Source organism: Nyctereutes procyonoides, unplaced genomic scaffold, assembly GCF_905146905.1.
Source record: "Nyctereutes procyonoides isolate TBG_1078 unplaced genomic scaffold, NYPRO_anot_genome, whole genome shotgun sequence".
In the NCBI taxonomy this organism is placed as follows: Eukaryota; Metazoa; Chordata; class Mammalia; order Carnivora; family Canidae; genus Nyctereutes; species Nyctereutes procyonoides.
Window position 1 is genome coordinate 23,467,053 of NW_026575040.1, and position 26,279 is coordinate 23,493,331.

The 26,279-nt window shown below is 42.5% G+C and overlaps 2 protein-coding genes and 1 long non-coding RNA gene across 6 annotated transcripts in view; 1 reads left to right on the forward strand and 2 right to left on the reverse strand.

Moving 5' to 3' along the window:
* DMXL2 (Dmx like 2) overlaps window positions 1-1,508 on the forward strand; it is a 156,873-nt gene extending 155,365 nt beyond the window's left edge. For all 4 annotated transcript variants that reach the window (XM_055319683.1, XM_055319685.1, XM_055319684.1 and 1 more), the window contains one exon: window positions 103-1,508. In XM_055319683.1, the coding sequence (XP_055175658.1) occupies window positions 103-312 (210 nt within the window). In that variant the 3' untranslated portion in view covers window positions 313-1,508. The remainder of the gene's footprint in view (window positions 1-102) is intronic.
* On the reverse strand, window positions 106-5,551 carry LOC129506223 (uncharacterized). Its single transcript, XR_008663726.1, has 3 exons — window positions 5,315-5,551; window positions 1,894-1,966; window positions 106-230 (listed from the first exon to the last, which is right to left on the reverse strand). It is a non-coding gene; the product is annotated as an uncharacterized LOC129506223 (long non-coding RNA).
* Window positions 5,552-13,933: 8,382 nt separating this feature from the next.
* Window positions 13,934-26,279, reverse strand: part of GLDN (gliomedin) — a 61,605-nt gene continuing 49,259 nt past the window's right edge. The window contains exons 5-10 of the mRNA XM_055319687.1: window positions 25,259-25,396; window positions 23,474-23,602; window positions 20,702-20,785; window positions 20,479-20,604; window positions 19,308-19,458; window positions 13,934-16,457 (exon numbers count right to left, since the gene is read on the reverse strand). Of these exons, the coding sequence (XP_055175662.1) occupies window positions 15,980-16,457; window positions 19,308-19,458; window positions 20,479-20,604; window positions 20,702-20,785; window positions 23,474-23,602; window positions 25,259-25,396 (1,106 nt within the window). The 3' untranslated portion in view covers window positions 13,934-15,979. The remainder of the gene's footprint in view (window positions 16,458-19,307; window positions 19,459-20,478; window positions 20,605-20,701; window positions 20,786-23,473; window positions 23,603-25,258; window positions 25,397-26,279) is intronic.

Consider the following 26,279-nt stretch of genomic DNA (forward strand, 5'->3'; position numbering starts at 1 on the left):
GTTAGGCCAGTTCCAGGGCAATAGAAGTGAAGGCCATGTTTTTGCTTTTGTTCTTTCTCTTTTTAATGACATACACTTGGTACTTTTACTCTTTTAAACTAGGTTTGGAGATTGACAGGCCATGGCCTGATTCATTCATTCAAAAATGAACATGCTAAGCAGTCCATCTTCAGAAACCTCGGAGCCGGAGTCATGCAGATTGACATCATCCCAGGCAACCGGATCTTCTCCTGTGGGGCAGATGGCACGCTCAAAACGAGGGTTTTGCCCAATGCTTTTAACATCCCCAACAGAATCCTTGACATTCTGTAGACTTAACGATTGGGGCTTTATTTTTATAAACATTTCAGTTTAAATACACTGTAGTAACTGATAGGCATTTCTGCTTTCCAAGCAGCTGTTCACACACTGGAAACAATACAGAGAATCTCTGTGTAGAATTTGAAACTGATCCAAGCTGAGCATTGCCCATACAGGCTGGTAGAGTGACCGTGCATGTACCTTGTTATCATGCTGACATACTTAAAAACAAAAAACCCTAGTGTTGTATGAAGGGTAGCTATTCTTTACAGCATTTAGCAAGCCTGATTCAGAGAACATTTGAGGTTAGAAATTAGCATGTTAGTAAGTTATAAGGGGAAGAACCTTTATACCAAATTAAGGAAGAAAATGTTGCTGATTCAGGTTTTTCTTCCTAGTCTTACCACTGATGGAAGCATGCCTGCAGGCTCCTGTGTTCGAAGGATAGTCACAAAGTGTGAGACACTCTAGGTCACCAGAAACACTTTCTAAGCTGTGGTGCAGCGTGAGTGACTAGTTCTCTGCTGGGAGAGGTCATTTCCATTCTTTCCTGCTGATTATTTTTCCTGTTAGTGTTTATACTGAGCTAGTACTGTACCTTGCAATTGAGTGCAAATTTAAATGCAATGTTTTCCTTACAATTTGCACACTCACATTTTTTGGACTGCTAGTTTTTCTATTTAAATATCTGCCTTCATGTTAGGAATGTAATACGTGAACATGACGTATTTGTAGTTGACCAGCATACCAGTTGAGTACTTTTTCTTTCAGGGTTAAACACCCACACATTTAAGGCTATGTTGAAACTACACCAATAGACCATTTCATATCATAATTTAAATGAATGTTAGGCTTTTTGTGGCCAGTTAATAGTTGATGAGATTGGTGATATTTATTACCACAGCCTATTGTATAAACTATGCAGAGTTAAAATATTATTTGCTTATAAATTATTAGCCAATGTTGTCATATTTTGATGTACCTCCTTGGTTATGACCAAAAAAATGTTCTTGATATTGAAACCAATGTCTGTGTGTTTAAATGTTTACCAGCAAATTGTCTCATCATGTTAATGAGAATGTTTAATGCCTGTGTGGTAAATAGTAAAATATAATGGCATAAAAGCACCTTTCTCTGAAGGCGATGTGATGTTTGGGCTGTGAAATACTTATGTAAAAGAAAAATAAATGTTATTTGTTAGAGTTTTACCTTAGTTTGGTCTGGTGTTCTTTGATAGTATTTTTAACTACTTATTTTAAATTTGAATAACTATTTAACTGTTAAGAGAATTAAGCTGCTAGGCCGTTCATTTATTCACAGATCATGAGTACTTCCTGTAGCAGAAACCACTCTAGGCAACAGGATGCAGTGGTGAGCCAGACAGCAGGCACTCAGCATTGAGACTTAGTTGGGGAAGAATTAATGTGATGGTACCTTTTCTCATTTATTGAATTAAATGCTGATTTTAGTGCTGACACTGGTGAAGGCGCTGAGCTGGAAATAGTGTTTAGGTGGAGTCATGGCGAGGAAAGGAGGTCTGAATGCATGGAAACACAAATTTGACAAAAATTGCAAATATAGACATAGACTTACCACAGTTTAGTACATAGTAACCAGTGCGTGTTGCATCTCCTCCATCTTTGTACTGTTACACTGTAGTACCAGTCTGCATGAGAATAGAATTTTGAAATGAAATTCAGATTTTTACAGTAGCTGCCACCTTCTTTGAGCATTGCTTTACAGTTCTCTGCCATGTGTCACAATAATTTGTCTTAAAGTTCTAAATACATTTTAAAAAGTTTTAGGTTTACAGAAACAAGTGAGCCAATACTAGAATTTCTATTTTTCCCTTCCCCCTCAGTTGCACTTACTAACATTTTGCATTTGTGTGATACAATTTGTTACTGCTAGGGAACCAGTACTGATGCATTAGCTAAAATCTGTGGATTATATTATGCTTCACCCTTTGTGCTGACACTTCAGTGGGTTTTAGCAAATATATGTATCATGTATCCATTACAGAATCATACAGAATAGTCTCTTGGCCCTGCAAGTCCCATGTTCACCTATTCATTCCTCCCCAGGTCCCCCCAACCCCTAGCAACCACTGATCTCTCTACTGCCTTTCCCAGAATCGCCTATGGTTGGAATCCTAGATGATGCAGCCATTTCAGATGGTCTTTCACTGAGCAATATGCAGTAAAGTTCCTGGAGGTTTGTGTGTAGACATAAGTTTTCAACTCTGTTGGGTAAATACCTTAGGTGACATTTTTTGATCTTAGATTGAAACTTTTTACCTCTGTGAAAAACTGCCAAACTGTTTTCCAAAGTGACTGCACCAGTTTGTATTCCTACCAGCAGTGAGTGAGTTCTGTTGAGAGTTGCTAAATTCTGAGCGGTCCTGTTGTTGGACATCCTCATCAGCATTTGGTGGTGTCAGTGTTTGGGAATTTTAGCCCATTATCAAAGACGTACAATGGTATCTATTGTTTGAATTTGCAATTCCCTAATGATACAGGATGTTAAACATCCTTTCTTAAACATCTTTTCATCTGTGTATTTTCTTTGGTGAGCAGTCTTTTTAACTCTTTTGCCCATTTTTTAATTGGGTGGTTCTCATACTGTTGAGCTTTGTTTTTTTGTTGTTTTAAGATTTTATTTATTCATGAGAGAGACAGAGAAAGAGACAGACAGGCAGAGGGAGAAGCAGACTCCCCACGGGGAGCCTGATTCAGGACTCGATCCCAAGACCCAGGGATCACGCCCTGGTGTCATCACCCAGGTGTCCCTTATCCTGTTGAGTTTTAAGAGTTCTTCATGTATCTAGAATCCAAATTATTTTATCAGATGTTATTTAGCCAATATTTTCTTCCAGCCTGGGGCTTAGCTTTTAATTCCCTGAATGGTGTCTTCCAGAACATAACCTTTTAATTTTAATAAATTCTAACTCATGCTTTGCTTTCATGGATTGTGCTTTTGCAATTATGTGTAAAAACCCATTTAAAAAAAAAACCTAAACAATGTCACCTAGATTTTCTGCTTTGTCGTCATCTAGAATTTTACATTTTATATTTAGGTCTATGATCCATTTTGGAATTAACTGTCGCTAAAGACCTGTGTCTAGATTCATTTTTCTGCTCCTGAATGTCCAATTGTCCTCACACTATTCTTTGGAAAGACTAACTTTTCTCCACTGAATTGTCTTTGCTCCTTTGTCAAAGATTATTTGACTATATTTGTATAGATACTCTGCTGATCTATTTGTCCTTTTGCCAGAACCACACTGTCTTGATTACTGTAGCTCTGTAGTAAATCTTTCTTGAAGCATTTTCTGCACCTATTGATTAATCTGATTTTTCTTCTTTAGTCTATTGATATGACAGATTACATTAATTGGTTTTTAAACCTTGAACCAGACTTACAAAACTAGAATAAATCTCAATCATGGTTTATAATTCTTTGTATGCATTTCTGGATTCAGTTTGCAAATATTTTATTGAAGGTTTTTGCCTCTATGCAAAATAGAGAAGTTGGTCTGTAGTTTTCCTGTCTTGTAATGCCTTTAGCTGGTTTTGGTATTTAGGTTAAGACAGGACAAGTTAGGAAGTAGCTCTGCCTCCATTTTCTCAAAGATTTTAAATAGGTCTTGTTTCTTCAAATACTTGGCAAGATTTACCAATGAAACTTCTCTGAGCCTGAGGCTTTCCTTTTGGAAGGTTATTTATTTAATAGATATAAGCCTGTTAAGATACTTTTTTTTTTCTTTTAGATTTTATTTATTTATTCATGAGAGACACACAGAGAGAGAGGCAGAGACACAGGCAGAGGGAGAAGCAGGCTCCATGCTGGGAGCCTGACGTGGGACTCAATCCCAGGTCTCCAGGATCACGCCCTGGGCTGCAGGTGGCGCTAAACCGCTGAGGCATCCGGGCTGCCAAGATACTTTTCTTGTAAGGCCCTGATCTCAGGGTCCTTGGGATGAAGTCCCGCATGGGGCTCCCTGCTCGGCGGGGAGTCTTCCTATAACCTCCCTATCTGCCTCTCCCCGACCTTATTCTGTCTCTTTCAAATAAACAAATAAAATCTTAAAAAAAAAAGATACTTCTAATTTTGTGAATTCTGGTACATCATCTTTCAAAGAATTAGTCCATTTAATTTATCAAATATGGGCATAGGTTATTAATGATATATATTTTCCTTTTAACATACATGGGATCAATAATGACCCCTGTCTCATTTCTAATATTAGTACTTTCGTGTCTTTTATTTTCTTGGTTCACCTAGCTACAGGTTTATCTTTTTTTTTTTTTTTTTAAGATTTTTTTTTAAGTAATCTACACTCAGCTGGAGGCTTGATCACACAAACCCAAGATCAAGAGTTGCACACTTGTGGACTGGGTGGCTCAGCGGTTTAGGGCCACCTTCAGCCTGGGGCATGATCCTGGAGACCTGGGAATAAATAAATAAAATCTTTCAAAAAAAAAAAACAAAAAACAAAAAACCTAAGCTACTTTCAAGTAACCTCATACCATATCATAGGTAGTACAGGTACCTATGACACAGTAGTCCCAATTGCTCCTTCCCATTACTATAACATTGCTGTCATTTCTTTTTCTTGTCTATAATCCCAATATATTGCCACTGTTATACTTTGAACAGTTATCTATTAGATCAATTATGAATATGGAAAATAAAAGTTTCATTTTACCTTCACATTTCTTTATGCTCTTTCATTCTTGATATAGATCTGTTTCTGACTCATATAATTTTCGATCTCTCTGAAGAACTTTTAACATTTCTTGGAAGGCAGGCCTACTGGCAAAAGAGTGCCAGTTTTTACTGATTTGAGAAAGTCTTTTCTTCACTTTGGAAGGGATAACTACTGGATATAGAATTCTAAGTTGGTATTTCCACACCCCCCCCCCATACTTTAAATATTTCACTCCACTCTTCTTCCTCCCATGGTTTCTGAAAAGAAGTAGGACAAAATTCTTATTCTTGTTCCTCTACTTACCTTAATATGTTGGTGGGCTTTTGGTGGTAAAACCCACAAGTGTGGGGTCCCTTAAGACTTTGCTCCAGGAGTCTTTAACCCTTAAGTTGGTCCACAGCCTCCAGGAATTACTTTTTAAGTCTTCCTACCAGTAACTGGCTCTGGCAGCTTCTACTTGAAGTAGGTGGTCATTCACTGTATTTGCAGGTCTCTTCAGTTTTTAGAGTGGCAGTTTCCCCTGTGCTTTCACATCCTCTAATGGATCTAAGAAAATATGTTGATTTTTATATTCTGTGCTTTTCTTCTTGAGATATGGACAGGAATGATGACTTCCAAGCTCTATTTATTCAGGCTGAAACTGGAAGTTCTACTTAAGTGTTTTTATAAGCATTATCATCTGTGTCTATAACTAAAATTTTATTGTGCCAGGATATAGTTTATAAAAAGGTACATTTGTATGAGTCAATGTTATATACCTAGAATACTTATATATTTGGGTTCCACTGGAAGTTTTAGAGGAGATTGAGATGGAATTATGATGGTATTTTCTCCAGGGAAATGATTATTTATGGATTACTGACTGTACACACTAGCCCTGGGCTAAGCAACTTGCATAGATTATCTCACTTCCAAAACAAACCTATGAGAGGTTGTATCTATTGTTAGAGATAATGCATTTTTAAGATCCCTATTTTCAAATGAAAAATTGTTGAGACTTAGAGAATATAACTCAGTTGTACACGGATTCTAAATTAGTTTGACTCCAGAGTTCACACTCCCTTAATCCTACATTATATTATAAACATTCCCCACAGATGTGTAAGTCTTCTCCACAGATTCCTGAAGCCCCTGACAGAAATCTATGCTAGATATCTAATGCTAGGCTACTAGATCTTTGAACTCCATGGGAGATTATTTAACATTAGCTATATATACACAAAAGCTTAGGACCCAAAGCAGACAAAAACAAAACAAAAACCTTTGACTTGCTTCCTACTCAAATCTGAGTCTTGGTTCCTATGTTGCTCCAAAGTAAAGGAGAATATACACAATTATGAGAAGAGCTGGAGAGAAAAAGCTTGTGAGATTTTTATTACCCCAATCCCTAAGAAAAACTGACCCCTGCTCCCCCCCCCCCCAGGGTAGGAGATTTCAAGCCTAAATGCTCTGAGAGAGAGATTTAAAAGGAGGTAGAGAACTTCCTACTGTCAAAGCAGTAAGAAGCTCTAGATTTACCTGTTTACTTGAAACAAAAAAAATATATAAAACAAGACATGGGACATCAGGCAGTGAAGGACAGGGATCCCACAGAGGTAAGCATTATTACTGTCCCAACTTACTACCTGAAGAAAATTTCTAAGCCACAAGCAAGGAAGGAAAGCCAGCAAAGCTTGATGGTCTCTCCAAGTTACCAAATAGAACTGGGCATCTGGGGAAGCACAAGATAGAGTGGACTGAGAAGAGGGCTATGAGAGAGGTCTGCAGAAGTGCCTCTTCATGTGTTCAGCTGAACATGAATCAGTGCATCTGTAGGAGGAAACTACTGGTGGTCAGGAAAAGGAAACCTCATAATTCATAGGGTGTTAGGTACTAATAAGAGTTTTGCTGCATTAATGGGACAAAAATCAGCGAAAGACTAAACACTGCAGTAGTGTCACCTAAGAAGCCTAAAAAGGAAAGAATTAAGCTATTTCCAAGTTAATTGCAGCTCAAAATATAGTTCCAGAATCTTTACAGAAATACAAAAAGAACCAGTAAGGTAAAATTCATAATGTTTGACATTTAATAAAAATTACCAAGCGTGAAAAGAAGTAGGCTATGAGCCTACTGAGGAGAAAATTCAATCCATCAAAAAATAGTCCAGAAATAACACAGGTAATAGTAAAGGATATTAAAATAGTTATTATAAGTGTATACTATATGTTCAGAAGCTTTAGACATGTTAACTGGAGAGAATAAAGCATTAAAAAATCAAAACTTCTAGAAATGAACTACAGACTACAATATCTGAGATGAAAAATACACTGGATGGGATTCACAGATTACACACTGCAGGAGAAAACATTACTAAATGTGAAAATAGAACAATAGAAACTCCCAAAAGAAACAAACATTAGAAGAAAGTAAACAGCCTCAGTGAGTTGAAGAAAAACCTTTAAAAGCCCAATATATGCATCCTGGGGTTCCTACATAGGAGTAAAAAATATATAATTAAAGAAATAAAGGCTTACAACCTAAGGGAAGATGGTGGAGAAGGAGGACCCAAAGCTCACTTCATCCCATGGATACAGCTATGTAATATTCACATCAGTGTAAATAATCCAGAACATGACCTGAAGACTGGCAAAACAAACTCCACAACTAAAAGTAGAGAGGAGACCACATCAAAGAAGGTAGGAAGGGCAAAGATGCTGTTTGGAAGTGAAACAGACCATGGCCATTCGTGGTCTGGAGAGAACTGGTGGAGCAGAGAAGGCCGATAAACAGCCTATCACACTAGAAGACAGATCCCCATTACACTTACCTCTGAAGGCAACAGGGGCCAAATCTTATAAGTTCTTAATAACCATGGGACTTAAAGCCTGGAATTTTAAAAATCAGGCTTGGCTTTGGGCTCTGGGTGAGCCTCAAGGGCATTAGGAAGTGGAGTCCCCGCATTTAAAGGGACAACACAATAAACAGCCAGTGGAAATCCAACATGGGCACAGCAGATTGAAAAATGAGTAGAGCAGAAGGGAGGGAGAGTGATTTACTCATCTCAGAGTGTGGTTCCAAGAGGCAGGGAGCACAAGGAGACTCCTCCGGGAACAAAGGAGCTGGCATGCACCATTTCCCTGCCCTACCCCCTCAGCATAGACACATGGTCACCAGCAGAAACCACGACACTCACTGCCTAACTTGCTTACACCAAGCCCCACCTCCCTGCCCCACACTTTGGTCTCATTTTCCAATATGGCACACACCTTATTAATATACAGCCCACCCAGCCAGGGGCCAAACATAGCCTACAACAGGCAAAGAGCCTCTGCTGAGCCACCCAGAGATCCCCAGGAGCTGGTTTTTTTTTTAAAGGATCAACAAAATAGCTAAATGTTTAACCAGACTCATTAAAAAAAAAAAGAAGAAGAAGAAGAAGGAAGAGAAGGAAAGAAAGAAAACTTGAACAAAACCAGAAATGATGGTTAAAAAAAAAAAAACCCACAGAAATAAAAAGAACTATAAGAGAATGTTATGAGCATTTATATGCCAGCAAATTAGACAACCTAGAAGAAATGAATAAATACCTAGTAACATATAACCTACCAGAACTGAAGCAGGATGAAACAGAAAATTTGAACAGACTGATTACCAACAATGAAGTTGAATTGGTAACCAAAAAACTCCCAAACAAAAGTTGAGGACCAGATGTCCTCATAGGTGAATTCTACCAAACATTTAAAAGACAGTTAAAACCTATTTTTCTCAAACTATTCCAAAAAATACAAGAGGAAGGAAAGCTTTCAAATTCATTCTGTGAGGCCAGCATCATGCTGATGCCAAAATCCAATAAGGACACTACAAATAAAGAGAACTACAGGCCAATATCACTGAAGAATGCAGATCCAAAAATCTTTGAGAAAATATTAGCAAATGGAGTCTAACAACATATTATTAAAACAATGATTCACCATGATAAAATGGGATTTATTCCTAGGATGCAAGGGGGGTTCAATATTCACAAATCAATCAATGTGATATATGACGTCAAAAAGAGAATGGACAGAAACCTTGTGACCACTTCAGTAGATGCAGAAAAAGCATTTGATAATGTGTAACATCCACTCATGAAAACCCTAACAAAGTAGGTTTAGAGGAAACATAGTAAAGCCCACATATGAAAAACTCATAGGTAACAACAATGGTAAAAAACTGAGATTTCCCCCTAAGATTGGGAACAAAACAAGGATGTCCACTCTCACCTCTTTTATTCAACATAATATAGAAAGTCCTAGCCATGGTAATCAGACAACAAAAAGAAATGAAAAGTGTCTAAATCAGCAAGGAGGAAGTAAAACTTTTACTCTTTGTAGATGACATGATACTATAGATAGAGAACTCTAAAGACTCTACCAAAAAAAAAAATCAGTAGAACTGATATATGAATTTAATAAGGTCATAGAATACAAAATCAGTATACAGTAATCTGTTGCAGTCCTATAACTAATATTGAAGTAGCAAAAAGAGAAATCAAGAAAATAATCCCATTTACAACTGCATCAAAAATAATAGAATACTTAGGAATAAACTTAACCAAGGAGCTTAGAGACCTGTACTCTTAGCACAATAAAAAACATAAAAGAAACCGAAGGTGATGAGCACTGGGTGTTATTCTGTATGTTGGCAAATTGAACACCAATAAAAAATAAATTTATTATTAAAAAAAAAAAAGAAACTGAAGGTGAGACAAACGGAAAACTAGTCCACACTCATGGATTGGGAGCACAGTATTATTAAAATGTCTACTCTACCCAAAGCAATCTACACATTCAATGCAATCTCATTTAAAATAATGCCCCCGTTTTTCACAGAACTAGAACAAACAATCCTAAAATTTGTATGGAACCAGAAAAGACCCCAAATAGCCAAAGTAATCTTGAAAAAGAACAAAACAGGAGGCATCACAATCCCAGACTTCAAGCTGTATTACAAAACTGTAATCATTGAGGCAGAGTAATACCAACACAAAGGTAGATTGATGGAATAGGAACAGAATAAGGATCTCAGAAATAAACCCACAATAATATGGTCAATTAATCTTCAACAAAGCAGGAAACAATATCCATTGGAAAAGAGACAGTCTCTTCAACAAATGGTGCTGGAAAAACTGGACAGGGACATGCAGAAGAATGAAACTAGACCATTTCCTTATAATACACAAAATGAAACTCAAAATGGATGAAAGACCTAAATGTAACATAAGAATCCATAAAAATGGGATCCCTGGGTGGCGCAGCGGTTTGGCGCCTGCCTTTGGCCCAGGGCGCGATCCTGGAGACCCGGGATCGAATCCCACATCAGGCTCCCGGTGCATGGAGCCTGCTTCTCCCTCTGCCTGTGTCTCTGCCTCTCTCTCTCTGTGACTATCATAAATAAATAATAAAAAAAATTAAAAAAAAAAAACCTTTAAAAAAAAAAAAAAGAATCCATAAAAATCCTAAGGGAGAACAGGGCAGCAACCTCTCTGACCTCAACCACAACTTTTACTAGATATTTCTTAAAGGCAAGGGAAACAAAAGCAAAAATGAACTACTGGGACTTCATTGAGATTAAAAAAAAAAAAAAAAAAGCTTCTTCACAGCAAAGGAAACAATCAACAAAATTAAAAGGCAACCTATGGAACGAGAAAAGATATTTGCAAAGGACATATTGGATAAAGGGCTAGTATACAGAATCTATAAAGAATTCATGAAAATCAACACCCCAACAATAATCCAGTTAAGAAATGGGTAGAACATATGAACAGACATTTCTCCAAAGAAGACATACACATGGCCAACAGAGACATGAAAAAATGTTCAACATCACCCATCATCAGGCAAATGCAAATCAAAACCACAATGAGATAATCACACTGGTCAGAATGGTTAAAATTGACAACTTAGGAAACAACACATGTTGGTGAGGCACTGTAAAGGGGAACCCTCTTACACTGTTGGTTGGAATGCACACTGATGCAGCCACTCTGGAAACCAGGATGGAGGTTCCTCAAAAAGTTGGAAAAAAAAAAAAAGTTAAAAATAGAGCTACCCTACAACCCAGCAATTTCATTACCAGGTATTTATCCAAAAGATACAAAAACGCTGACTTGAAGGGGCACAAGCACCTCAATGTTTATAGCAGCACTGTCAATAATAGCCAAATTATGAAAAAAGCCCAAATGTCCATCAATTGATGAATGGATAAATAAGATGTGATATAGGGATGCCTGGGTGGCCTAGTGGTTGAGTGTCTGCCTTTGGCTCAGGGCATCATCCCAGGGTCCTGGGATTGAGTCCCACATCAGTCCCACATTGGGCTCCCTGCATGGAGCCTGCTTCTCCCTCTGCCTATGTCTCTGCCTCTCTCTGTGTGTCTCTCATGAATAAATAAATAAATAAAATCTTAAAAAAATATGTGATATATACATATAATGAAATATCCCACCCATCGAATAGAATGAAATCTGGCCATTTGCAGCAATGTGGATGGAACTAAAGGTTATTATGCTAAGTGAAATAAGTCAGAGAAAGACAAATATCACATAATTTCACCCATATGTGGGATGTAAGAAACAAAACAGATGAACATTGGAGAAGGGAAGGATAATTAAAATGAGATAAACAGAGAGGGAGGCAAATTGTAAGAGACTCTTAACTCTAGGAAACAAACTGAGGGTTGCTGGAGGGGAGGTGGGTAGGAAGATGGGGAAACTGGGTGATGGGCATTAAGGAGGGCTTGTGATGTAATGAGCACGAGGTATTGTATCTAAGTGATGAATCACTAAATTCTACCCCTGAAACCAATACTACACTCTATGGTAACTAACTTAAATTTGAATGATAAAGGAGCGATACTACTATTTTTTATGGGCTTTTTTTTTTTTTTTTTTTTGCTTTTTGCTTTGTAATTTTTTGTTTACAAAAGTCATCATCAGTTCATGCGTGGGCTACCCAACAGCACAGACCCTTTAGAGGAGGTTAGAAAGAAGCTCTACCGGTCAGGGCAACAGGTTCTCAAACAGTATTTTTCATTATTTGGCCCAGTTTTATTGTAAATTTGTTGTAGAACTAAGAACTCTTTTTGCTTAGTGCTGGTATGAAGTGTTAACTAACTAGTCGAACAGGCCAATGGACAGAAACCATGTGGCATGGCCCTGATCCATTTCTGTGGCCTCTGAATCAGGCTGTGAGAACAATGGGATCACTCTGATTCTCCCTAGGGATGAACTATAAATGTAATAATAATTCCTCAAGAATTGTATAATTTTCATAGCACTTTTCATTTCTCATAGAAAAATTCAAGGAAGTAAGAATGCTATTATACATTATACAGATGAAACAGGCACTGAGGGATGAAGATACCTGCCCAAATTCACACAAAGTCAGGTTTTATAGTTTTTTCTTTTTAAACCTGTCCTTTTTAATTTTTAGGCCAAAATGTTATGTTCTTTTCAAGTTGCTTTGCCTATGCCAATAAATTAGCAGATCTTCATTGCATTTATCTGCTTCTGGTTCTAGTTACTAACTTTATATAGTTTTCATGTTTTCCTATAGAGAACACTTAGTCCACATCAATGACTTTTGGGTTTTCCGGAGTTAGCAAATTGCAAGAGTTTCAACAGAGGAGCAACCAATATAATTCTTCCATAGTACTGTTTTGGGTTGTTATTTTTTCTTTTAAATGTTACATGTAAATTAACAAGAAATAAGAATACACTTGTTTCAACATGTGATTATATTTAGCAGTGATTATTTTACTGGCTAATGTGAAGTAATGACAACCAGAAAAGAGCCATTCCTCAGGATTCATTCATTGTTCAGAATGGTTCAGACCTGTGGTTACAGACTGGAAATTATCCCTTTTAATAGCTTGCTATACTAGGTCACATCAGTGGGGTGAAAACTGAAAAGCCCTTTTCTTCAGATACACGCTTCTTCAGATGGTTTGACATCAAATAGTCACAGCCCACCTGTGTAGTAACGAACTTGGAAGGACTTGTGGCTCCTTCAAGGATCATAATATCTCATTTGAACCTTCACTTTGCAACCTTGAAGGTAATTAGACTGTGAAGGGGCCTAAAACCAGAACATTTCATTTTAAAACTTCCACCCCAGGGCTATTTCTCTGTCATAACATCTGTGCTTAGTGATACGCTGAGCCCATCACCGCCTGCATGGCTTCAATAGGACACATTATCAGTTTGAGAGAAAACGCTTTGAAACAGGGTCCAGCCTACATTTGAGGTTGGGAGGATGGTGTTATTTACTTTCCAGAGGAGAGCTATCTACATTAGATTAAAGAAGCATTAGAGTATTATCTGCTTTGATTCTGACATCAGAAGTGCAGATATTTGGAAAGTGCTTTAAAGCAACTTTGATTGTAAGTGACAGTGTAAACTTCTAAAATGATATCTTGGCTTTAAAACATTAGGCTGTATGTTCTATTTTAGCAGTGAGCCCAAACTTTTTTTTAAAGTAGGGTTTGCGGGCAAGAATGAGTAAAATCTTAATTTTTTGTACACGTAAAGACAAACTTTCAACCATATTATAGCGTTACCCATTATACCTTGGTCAGACTCCATTGTCCCTCTGCCATGGGAAAAAAAAAATCCCAGTATGAGTTTTTCTAGAAGTATATGATTCCATACCCACAGTCAAAGGAGCCAGGATAGCTCAGATATCAAGACTGAGGCTTCTAAAAAATTTTTTTCTAAAAGGAATGTGTGTTAATTCAATAACCTGTTTTGGTTTCTACCATATATACAATTAGTATTGTATACTATTATTATTACTAATATCACTGTTACTATGAAACTGTATTCATACCCAGGTCCCCTGTGTGCAGAAACAGCAACACATATATTTAAATACTTTAAAAGAAGACTAGTATTCATCAGATGCATTGATCTTAAACATGAAACTATTTTACTTTGTTACAAAACATGAATTCGAAGAGTTTTTTAAAAAGCTATGCTGACATGACACAACCAATGTGATAAAGTGGAGAACAAATTTCAAATATCTGCTATTTTGAGAATACAAGAAGTCCCCAGTAGCTGCCTAAGTGTTTTCAGGAGTTAGGAGGATTTAAATATTCAAATCTGTAAAGCCTCTAAGTTTTAAAATGCTTCTTTTAATAAGGTATAAAGCCACCAACTCAGGACCGAGTATGAATTGAAACTTATGGGGGGTGGGGGGAACCCGGAGCATGTAGCTCTCCTCCTCCACACACATGAATTCAGTAAAGGCAAATTGATGAAAAATCTTTGCGTAAGATTTTCCCTAGGCCCCCTTCCTCGCTGTAGGACCCAGTAACTCTCCAGATTCCTCTCTCTTCTTAGCAGCCCTGCCTGGACCCCAGGCTGCAGAATGTTTGAAGAACTGATTTGGCAGAAACATAGGGTATTCAGGTGCAAGTTAAGCTAGATTTGTCTCCTGGCGTCCAAGGAGACCAGATCATATTCTTTAAAACTTTATCAGTGGGATCCCTGGGTGGCTCAGCGGTTTAGCGCCTGCCTTTGGCCCAGGGTGTGATCCTGGAGACCCGGGATCAAGACCCCACGTCGTCGGGCTCCCTGCATGGAGCCTGCTTCTCCCTCTGCCTGTGTCTCTCTCTCCCTGTGTCTCTCATGAATAAATAAATAAAACCTAGGAAAAAAAAAAACCTATTAGGGAAAGAGCAGATTACAAACTGCTTTTGGGGAGGTCCCCTTAATTTTATACTGTTCTCACCCTTCCCCTCGACCAAACACTCAAACCATATAAATTATTCCTTCTTAGGGTGGAATAAAACAAAACATAACAAAGAGCCCGCGGTGAATAAGCCTTCCAACAGTCAGGCTCACTTTACATCCTAGACCAGGGGTCGGCAAACGTTTGCTGTAAAGGGCCAGCGGGTAAACGTTTCAGGCTTTGCAGGCCCCTGCTCAAATTCTTTGCAGTGACTCAGTTCTGCCATTGCTGAGCAAAAGGAGTTACAAGCTGGGCTACGCAAGCAAATGCTTGTAACTATTCCAACGCAACTGACAAAATCTGGCAGTGGGCAAGTTTGGCCGAAGGGCCATAGTTTGCCCGTCCCTGTTCTAGATAATAACCACATATGGTACCTCTCCCGAAAACCACAAAGTGCTTCCCATGGTCCTAGCCAGACGAATGCCTCCTTACACAATATTTTGTGCTCTGAGAGCAGAGGCGTAGCAGTGCAAGAAGCAGCTAGGGGGGCCTGAGGAGTCAACATTTACCCCCAGCTGCAAATCAGCACTACCCGAGATGGACAGGAGCCTGAAGGGCCTGTTCCCGTTTCATTAGCAAACCTGAGCACGTAGCTGTGTCTGGCTTTTGCTTATCTTGAGCCGCAATCGGGAGCCGAGGGTAATTTTCATTCTGGAGCTGTGGTGGCAGGTGCAGAGGCAGAGAAAGGTAATAAGTAACGGTAATAAGGTCCCTCCGTAGCCTGAAAGGGTCCGTGCGGCCGCCCAAGACACTGAGTACAAGTCAGTACTAAGGCTTTCACTGCTCAAGCAATCGGGCTTATCAGCTCCAAGGTAAATTTGCTCAGCATGTGGCTAAATACCCCCAAACAAAATCAAATATGTAACAGTTGTGAGAGCAGCAACAGAGTTTCCTACAGGTAGAGGAAATCTTGCTAATCATTCTCACCAGCCCTTTCATATTATCAGTCAGGAAAAATAAGGCCCTAAAGAGGAAGGGGTGTAACTCACCCAGCCAGTCTGTGGAGAAATCGCCAAATCTCAGCTATTTTGACTGCAAGTCTTTGCTATGTACCCCTAAGGAATCTGAACTGCAGGGGGATCCCTGACCATATCAACACTCACCTCATGAGACTACAGCTAAATACCTGGTTACCCTAAAGACAAGATTTATGTTGGGGTATAAATGGTGCCAGAGAACATCTGAAAGTTACTGAGGGCGAACAGAGTGAATCTTATCACTGGTTTAATGCCGATGACAAAAACTGCACAGGATAAAGCATTAAATGGCCATCTTCCCACGAATATAAATACTGGTCTCTCATATTGTATGATAACATGGCAAGAACAGACTGGGAAGTTCTTAAATCAAAGTTAGCATTGATCTGTTTCCCTCCTAACAAATCAAAAGCAAATGTTATCCTCATATCCTTGGTGTCTGTGACATAAAGGATCCCTCGGGCAATGAAGGCATTGCCGGCCTTGGTTTTGGGGTACGTGGTATTGATATGTTGCATCACAGAGAATGTCCTCTCATCCAGCTGGGCGACCAGAATGCTCGAGCCATCCACACTTGAAGCATAGATAATCCAAAGGCCCTTCTCATCCACAGCTAAATTGAAGTAAGTCTTGGAATTGGCAAAGAGGTATTTTCGATCAAAATACAGGGCGTTTTCAAGCTTCAGAGTTTGGGATGTTTCTTTGCCAAATTCAAATCTGAAATGTGTAAAAAGGTAGATATGAGTCAGCATTTTCGTGGACAATGGTAGTTTGGTTTGTTTGTGGCTACCTAGTAAACTGAGTGGGGCCTAGGATTATGCAGGTTTTTTTTTTTTTTTTAAGATTATTTGACAGAGAGACAGCATAAGCAGGGGGAGCAGCAGGCAGAGGGAGAAGGAAAAGCTCTCTGCTTTGCCGGGAGCCCAATATGGGGCTCGATTCAAGGACTCTGGGATCATGACCTGAGCCAAAGGCAGATGCTTAACTAACTGAGCCACTAAGCACCCTGGGACTCTGCATTTCTACATTCTAGGCCACGCTCTTTCCACTGGTCTACCCTATGCTCTGTACATCAAGGATGTAAAGGATGGTGACTACCTCTCAGTGTGCACCTGCGAGCCATGTAGCCCCAGGAAAATTCCTTACCCTCATGACTCCTCAGGTGTTTGCTAACCTCCTGAAATGCCCTAAGATTCTTAGACCTGCAAGGGGCCTTAAAAATGATCTAGTCCAGCCTTTTCATTTCACAAATGAGAAAGGAGAAGTGACTGGCCTGAGAATATAAGTGAGTAGCCAGAGTTTGAATTTAAGTTTTCTAACTGCAAGTTTGGGAGTTCTCCTATCCTAGGAGGTTTTTGTTTTGTTTTGTTTTTTAAGATTTTATGTATTTATTCATGAGAGGCAGAGACAGAAAGAGGCAGAGACCTAGCAGAGGGAGAAACAGGCTTCCTGTAGGGTGCCTGATGTGGGACTCGATCCCAGGACCCCGGGATCACACCCTGAGCCAAAGGCAGACGCCTAACCACTGAGCCACCCAGAGAGCCCCATGCTGGAGTTTTTAAGACAAAAATGTCACAGCAGTCTCAATGAAGAAGAAAAGCGCCCACTGAGAACAGATGTGGCAAAGTCATGGCCATGAAGTCCACTTTATTGTCAGGAGAGTGACAGGATGTATTGAGCTACAGCGTGGACTCCCATGGCCCTCCGCTCCTGCAGGTGGCCTGATTTGCAGACTCTAAATCCAGACTCTGTCAAAAAGTTGATTATGATTCAAAAGTTACCTAACTCCAGGAATGAAAATTTAGAAACATCAGGCTAAAATAAAAGAAAGGCACAAGAGGGAGCCATTGAGCAGCTGAAGAGCCGAGGAAAGCAGAACTGTGGCTAACCAACTGGAAGCCAATTAGGAAACCTCCCAAGTAAGTGTGAAAAGAAGCCAGAAGAAAGTGAGGGCTTGTAAGCGCTGCCTGCCCAGCTCAGCTCAGAGGCTTCTCAGTCCTCTGACGTCAGGACTGCCATCTGGTCCATCCTACCATTGCTCTGGTCCTGGTGCCTAGCGGCTGCATTCCAAAGGGCTTGTCCCTTGCAGGAGAAACAGGGTCTGATTCCAACCTGTCCCCCACCCCCATGACCCTCCATCCCCGACCCCCTGCCTGAGGCCTGGTAGAGGGCAGGGCTGCAGGACAGGCCTAAGCAGTGCATCACATGCTAAGCTTCATTAAAAGACTATGTCTCTCATGAATAAATAAATAAAATCTTAAAAAAAACAACAAAACACTTTTTCTTGGAGTGGCCAATCCTCTTTCCAGGGCTCATTCACCCCAGAACTCCCTTATGGCCCTCATCCCTATGTAAAACCATCCCAGGGCCAGTAGGGAACTGCAGGATTTAATGAGGAGGAGTCACAGGGAGGAGCATGCCGGGAAGTGCTGACTTCTGAGCAGGAGGTAGGCTGGTTGCTGTTTTCTGTAGTACAAGACTCATCCAAATGATGTAGCCAGGGAGATGTTGAAACGATGGGGGCTCTGGTAGAGGGGATGAGAGGCCAAGGCGGGGATGCTTCCAGCCTCAGCTGATGTGTGTCCTGTCCCCAGCCTGACCCACACTCTAACGCCAGCAAAGTCATTCCAGCTGGGCCTCTTCCAGGGGAGGAAGGTGGTGAGGGAGAGAGATGACGGACCCAGTTTTCCCTTGGGTCCTTATCTCTTGTTTTGAATGACTGGGACTGTGGCTTTCATAACACTGGCGTCATTTCAGATAGGGGTACTGCTGCAAGGCTGCAGAGGCTCTGGGCCCTCCTCTCAGTCTTATGAGGACCTGCAGCCCGCAGGAGGTGGGGTCTCCTCCAAAGCCACACAGTGAGTAGGGGAAGCTGGACCCTGACTGAGTTCCCTGCTTTCTTGACTTGCCCAAGATGACCTGCTTCTGCCTCTAAAGCCTAGAGCTTGATTTCCTCTTGAGCCACAAAGACAAAATTTTAGCACTTCTTTTGGGGAGCCAGGAAGACACTGCTCAGTCTACCCAGGGGACCACCTCCCTTGGGAGAGCAAAGAGGAGGAGAGGTAGCCTGGTGAGGGTCCCGTCAGGACGACAGATCAGTCAGAACACAAAGACCCCTGACTTCACACCATCTTCAGTCTTTGGTCTTCAATGATCAGAGCCGTGATGGGACATTCTTCACACCCAAGGGTTTTCAGGATAAAACTGACTTCGGGGTGTGACACCTTCCTGACAAGGGAGCCCTTGGTTCTTCCTGCCTCTTTTCTCAAAGGATAAGAAGGCTTATCCTGGTGTCTCCAGGTCTACTCTCTGGCTCTGTCCTCACTCTTGGTATCCCCACCAGCAGTACAGCAGACCCCAGGCCAGGGCTGGGTCCTGGGGCTCACTCACTGTGTCCTGTGGTTCACTTAGTCAGCAAACCCTGACTGACCCTGTGTACCAGGTTCTGGGGACAGAAAGTTGAGGGAACCACTGTCCCACCCCCTAAGTAGCTCTCAGATAACTAAAGCACCACACAGGTGCTGTCTGCGATGTGTGGGGAGGGCGGCTGTGGCCCGGATGACTCACCTCACTATGGTGTTGGAGCCTCCTTTGTGGTAGTAGAGCGAGTTGTTATGAACGGCATGCCCGCAGCCATGGAAGTAATAGGGGAGGTGCACGAGTGTGTAACTGCCATTCAGGAGTGAGGGTTGGTCTTTGAATTCCTTCACCCTGATGCCTGCAGGGGAAAAGCCAGGGAAAGGCATGGGAGTGAGTCAGGGGAGGGAGTTACAGGAACGGAAGTCAAGAGTGAGGTGTCTTGCAAGGGTCCGTGTCCAGGTTGGAGTCTCAGACCCCCAGACCCAAAGTCCAGTTCTCTTCTCTGGATTCCTGAACTGTCCTTCAAAGATAGAAGCCACAGAGTTGGCTTTGCTCCTCCCAGGCCAACTGTATCACTCCTTCCCAGAACTCTCTAGATTGTTTATGAAATCTTCTATCAGACTGACATAGGCTGTACTGGGAACAGCAAATAGTTGGCACTTGGGCAGTCACCTCCACCTTCTCCTGCCACTGCTAATTCAGTGTTCCTCTTTCTTTCTGAGGCACGAGTCCCTCTCTGTTGGAATCCGGGCAGTCACTACCAGCTGATCACTGAGCCCTGAGGAAATGAAGCAGTTTCTCGGCAACTGCTCTGACCAGTGAGTGTAGCCAGACCCCTTTAGGAATGAGGCTACTGCTACCACCACTGGCAATCTCTGACCATGCCTCCAGGATAGCATAACCAGGGCCATGCTTAGATGCAGCATGCTGCACGATGGCACTTCACCTTGTCCCCTGGACTCTCTGTCCAACAGGTATCTAGGAAAGATGGCCAAAAGTACTCTCCTTACAGAAAGATGGAGGGTGCACGAAAATTTGTTTCTGATGTTTCTTCCACATTGTGGTTTTGGGCTTTATAAGGCTGTAGTCATAATGCTATTTGTTCCCTTTTAGATACTTCGCCTAAAACTGGATAAGCTACACTGGGAGCACCCTGGTCATGCCCCGGTGATTTGAGCTGTGAGGCTTGTCATCAGCGTGCTCAACTGAGAAAAGTGGTCTGCCCATTCCTTCCTTTGTGCTTTCGAAAATAACGAGCAGTTCTGTGACACCAGTCGGTAGGGATTTCAGACACACAGAAATAGAATAAGCCTGAAGGCAGGCAACAGATGAAGAGAAAACTACAACACAGACACGAGTCATTGACAAGTGAAGGTACCTGAGAAATGTTCAGTCACCCAGATCCGTTCATCACTGTTGTTTGCAGACTCTCTTATCCAAGTCCCAAATGTCTCTGTAACTTTCAATACTTGTGTCGGACTTCCGATGGAAGCGATCATGGATTCTACCAAAAGAAGAGAAAGGAAAATTACTCATCTACCAGTTATGACTTTAAGGCATCCAATATCTGAATTTCAAAACAAGATGCTTTGCTTCTGAACCTGCTAGTGGAGAATGGTGTTCCCCGACTTTCTCATCAGCTTTTCCAACCAAGGTGTCATCATTTGGTATCACACATGTCTCACCTAAAACAACGATGACAAGAATCAGAGCAAGTGCAGGTGGCATAGTGAGATTTGTGTAATGTTATAACTGGTGCTTCCCCTCACTTCATTTCAGACTCTAGTCCTATAAGCAGCCCCTACAATAGGCCCACCAAGTTCTTTGGTGGCTTGCTTTTTTAAGCAACAAGTCATACACTTCTAATTCCCCCACCTGGCCCCCACCCTCCACTTGGTGAGTTCCCCACAAGCTTTCCATAATCACAGCTGCTAAGATAATACAATCCCAAGAGGATGTCAGTGAAAGGGTAAAAGTGGCCTGTTCAAGCCCTCAGCATTCTGGGGTTGGAGGGAGAGGAGAGCCTTTCTGACACTTTCCTGGCCCATCTGGCTAGGTGGTATTACCATCACGGATTCCATTTTCCTGGAAGGATTCTCACTTTCAGGGAAGCTGATGGGGCCTCAGGATAGGGTAGTCACCTATATCTTGTCTTCCTGGACTGCCAAAGGGAGGAACCACAGAGGAAGAAGGAGCCCTGAGCTCTCCTCCACCATCTCCCACCTGTGTCTGCTTGAAGGTCTATGGGACAGAGGTCCTCAACAGGCGCCTGATTCATAGTTGGCTGGAAGCTATACCCAAGCTAGAAGTCATCCTACCTGGGTTATAATTGATCCCTTTAACAGATGTGCTTCATCCACACCTTTAGTGAAGAGGTGTCTAAGGTTAGCCGAAGCAGGACAGAAGGGAGGAACATGGCCAGTGTGAAGACAGAGGGAGTGAACTGGCCGAGGAGAAGGACCTGGTCTGGGGCTGCAGGGGAGCAGACGCAAATCAAGGTTTTTGGAGAAGTTCAGCCCACTCACCTAGACCAATTCTGAGAGGTTCAAATCACCTGTAGTTGCTAGATAGAAAGGGGCACCTCTGCTGTCCCAAGCTCTCAGAATAATCTAGAAAGGTTTCTTTATTAGTGAAATAAAGGGCAGGACCCCATGTACTCTAAGCTTCTTTCTAGCGGGATGAGCCTGTGTCTCCCTCAAGTCCTCCTGTCCCCTGATGAGGGCAGTCTTGGGGTTCTGTTATGACTCCCCCACATGCAATCCTGCTGCCTCTGAGTTTCATCTGGAGTTTCTGTTAAGGGACGTGGTTGCACAGGAAGGGTACAGAGAGACTCCCCTATTCTTAGTCTGAAGAAAAGGCTCTCATTAATTCATCTTGTACCAACCTGCTTCTAGAGCTGTGGGGGAGGGAAGGGGCCTAAAGAAATGGGACTGGAGGAGGAGAGAAGGCAAGTTCAGGTGCAAGATGCATGCCGAGGACTCATTTCTAGGAGGCAGAGCGGAAGATTACAGCTCTCATTCAATGCAGTTTTCACAATACGGAGGTCCAGCCCCTGCTGACCAGCTTCTTACGCAGGTGAGGCAGGGACGGGTACTTCTCCTCCAAGCACCTGTGTCCTGGCTGCCACAGCCTATGGCAAACCAGGACTCTGTAAAGGCCCAGGTCAGATTCCCCCCTTCTCCCAGGCGAAGGTTGCAGCTCAGCTCATTCTCTGAGGGCAGCTGAACAAAGAGCTGGTGCTAATGGAGTGGGTGGCAGAGGGTCATGGAACTAACTGCTGGGCAGAGTTACAGTCAGTTTCCACTGACTGGGGGGGGGGGTGAGGGGGGTGACATCTTTGAAAGCACAGATTCACCCACTCTGACAGCTGAGCATGTGCGCCCAAAATGTCTTCCTGCAAACAAAACTAAAGACAGCTTAGGGAGGTGGCAGTGAGATTCACAATGAGTGTGCAAGAAACTCCAGGCAGGATCCTCCTTTCTCTGTTTGCCACTGAAGTGATGGCATCAAGTTGTGCCCTCTCATGGCCTTAGCAGGTGAGTAGGTCCCAGGTCACCACTCTGGGGAGAAGTTCTAGCATCACATTAGAAGTGTTTTTCATTCATATGGCCCTTCATCGTAATTAGCTTTCAATCCTATGGCCACCTCTGTCACAGACTGGCCAACAAATAAGTCCCCTTGGCCTTCCAGAAATCAGTGTCCCTAGCCTTTGGTTGGCTTAATCTCAAAGTCAGAATTTCCATCTCTGAAAGGAAAGCTCTCTAAGAGCAGAGCTTCAGAGCCAGGCAGACGTGAATCCCAGCTCTGTCACTTACTAATGGAGTGACCTTGGGCAAGCTACACAGCTCCTTGGGGTTTCAGTGTTGGATCTGTATGTTGGCGGCAATACCAATTCCTGTGTCATGACACTGCTGTGAGAATCCAATGAACTAAGCACTTAGCACTGTGCCCCACGCGTGGTTAGCATGCAAAGCTTAGCGGTGGTGAGGGCTGAACTGTAGTACTGTGGGAAGTTAACCAAGCTGAACCTCCCCCTCGTCTCCCCAGCATCATCAGCCAAGCCCTTCACACTCCCAGAGTGAATGGCTTAGCCTTTGAGACTGTTTCAGGGGAAGGGATGATGGATTTGGCAAGGAAGAGAAATAGGCTGGTGATAAAAGACGGGAGGGTGAGGAGGCCCAATTCTAAACCTGCTACAAGTTCTCACCCTCAGGGCAGACTGCCCAAGCAGCCTGTCTCAAGGGGGATCTCTCACTTCAGTCAAAAATCTCCTCCCTCTGTTTAAAAAATTCTGATTGCAAAGCCTGAGTGAAGCCTGAGAGTTTGGGATCATTAACCAAAGAGGTGGGTTCCCTGGGGCAGGGGCTGGTGACCTGTACACTGGCCATTGAACATGTTTGGCTGCCGAGGGCCTTTAGCTCGTCTGCTTCCAGGGGGTCCTGGGGGACCTGGAGGGCCTGGGGGTCCTGGGGGGCCAGGAGGGCCTTGGTCACCCTTGGCACCTGCAGAGAAAGAAGGGGGCAGGGAGAGAGATTGATTCAAGCACCATAAACAGAGATGGGTTGCTCCTAGGAGAAAGGACAATGGGTAGCTCCAGGGAGGATTGCTGAGCCCCCCTTCCCTGACATAACTGTGTCCTAGCACTTGTCCATGCAAAGTTGAGGAAGCACCCATAGTGGATGTTGAGTTCCAACTATGTGCCAGGAACTGTGCGAAGAATTTTACAAATCTCCTCCTCATCGTTCTTCCCAACCATTCTGTGAGACAGTATTAGTAGCTCCTCAGTGACCCAAGTCTTGGGGAAGTTTGGTACTTGGACCAAGGTCACAACTGGGAATAGGGTGGGAACTCAACCTCAGGTATGTCTCGAGACAAAGCTCATGCTCATGTCACTGGCCATGTTGAAGGATCTCAACCCTGACTGCTTATTAGAATCATCTAAGGAGCTCTGATACAATTCTAATGCTGAGACCCCACGCAAAATAGTTAGGTCAAAATGGTGGGGAGACTGGTCATCCATAATTTTTAAAGCCTCCTCATATGCTGCCAGGTATGTGAAGCACTGCTCTGTGTGTTAGAAGAAATCAGGGGAGCCTGCCTACCCTTGACCTTGGGCAGGCAGCTTAACCATTTGACCCTCTTTCTTCAAATGAAGAATCTCATGAATCTGACTGAATCTCATCCTGTCTTGCCTATGAGAATCATAGGTCACTGGTGTGAGTGCTCTACCTTTTAAAATTTATTTTTAAAATATTTTATTTAAATTCAATTTGCCAACACATAGTATAACACCCAGTGCTCATCCCATCAAGAACCCTCCTTAGTGCTCATCACCTAGTGGTCAAGCTTCTGCTCAGAAGCTTCTAGCATCCTAGTGTCCTAGCTTCTTCAGGACAGATGTCCTGTCTCGCTCACTTTCATATTCATATTCCCAGCTACTAGCAAAGTCTCTGACTCATAAATGGTGTTCTTTGACATTCAAAAATATTTATTGAATACATAAGGATAGTTAGGTTTTTGTGATATAAATGGTCTCTGAAGTACTGTGCTTTTAAAACTCTTCGGCCTCTTCCTCCTCCATGATCATCTGCTGTCATCTACTCTTTCCACCACGTGACTGTCTGTCTTTCTGTGGTTTGTTATGTCTCTACAACCCTGCCACCCTCCCAGGTGCCAACTTTCTGCTGGAAACCAGAAAAAGGAGATTGGCAACCATGTCTACTCTAATTCTATGCCAAAAGGCTTAGGACAAAGATCTGAAGATGACCCTCCCTGGCCTGGGAAGAGAATGCCTGAGCTTTCTGTTAGTTGTCCCCTGAAGTATCTTAAATTGCTGGCTTCTTTGTCTTGTTCTACATTGTGCTAGACTTAATAGCTATTTGGAATAAAGGAAGCTCCCTCCATCCTAATTCAATCTAATCATGGTGTTTAGACTGGAATTATCTAAACTACTTATGCTTAGATCTCAGATTTGGTCTCGCCAACGTTGGCATAACATTCAAGGTTTCCCCCTTTTTGAAGACACAGAACTCCAAACCAGGCTGCATAGCAGGTGGGCACTACAGCAGATAAGGAAGACTGGAGCGGCCTTCGTACTAAAAACCAGGCTGGTCGCTGGGCCCGTTCACCTGGGGACAGCCCACGTGCCAGCCCCTTACCTGTGAGGAGCACGTCGTTGGACACGTCCCCTTTGTCTCCTTTGTCTCCTTTTGGCCCTGCTGGGCCCTCATGTCCAGTCAAGCCCAGCTCACCACGGTCTCCCTTCTCCCCCGGAGCTCCTGTGACTCCAGGCAGCCCTGAAGGGGAGAAATTATTTTTTAGCCTGTAGTTCAAGTTATTCTGGTGTGTGCAGCTTTGTACTATTATTGCACATTGTACTTTTAAGGTGAAAGAACTTCAACAACCAAATACCCAAGACTCTGTGACCATTTTAGGATAGCAGCATGATATCAACTCAGTAAAGACTTGTATTTCCAGGTGGCTCTTCTGAATATTTTAGGGACCTTTGGCTAGGCCAACAGGTTGGAGAGAGGAGTGGCCCAGAAAGGGGGCAATCCCAGCAAAAGCAGAAGGAAGGTAAGGCCTGAGCAAAAGTTTGCCACACGGGAAGGTTGGAGCGCTCAGATGACTAAGTTTGGTGCCTAGAAGGGTGAGTGTTATTTCCCACGTTATTGGTTTATCCCTCACCACATGTTGGAGTGGCAGGTGGGTAAATCATCCTTACTCTAATTTTTGAGAAGCTGGGACTCAGGCTTACAGTGGTCATAACTGATGCCACTATGTGAGCAGCAGAGATCTTCCAATTCCACCACGGGTGCCCTCTTCTGTAACATTCCAATGCAAAATGTTTTTACTCCAAAGTGCAAAACAGGTGAAGTTGCTCTAGCACAAGCGTTAAGAGGGATGGTGGTAGTGTGAACAAAATGCAGTGGGTGGACTGTCTGCCTCTGTTCATGGGGAGCCATAACTTCAGGAATTGCGGACCTGCCCCTCATGGCTAGAAATGGGTAAAAGTCTATGCAATGGCCCATCTCAGCATGGATTATGGACAGCACAGCATTCTGATCCCCAGGAGAAAGGAAGCAAACTAGTTGCATGATATGATTGCCCTGGTCACTGCTGGCAAGTAGTTTCCAGACAGGAACACAGGGAGTGGTACCCAAAGAGAGCCTAGCAATT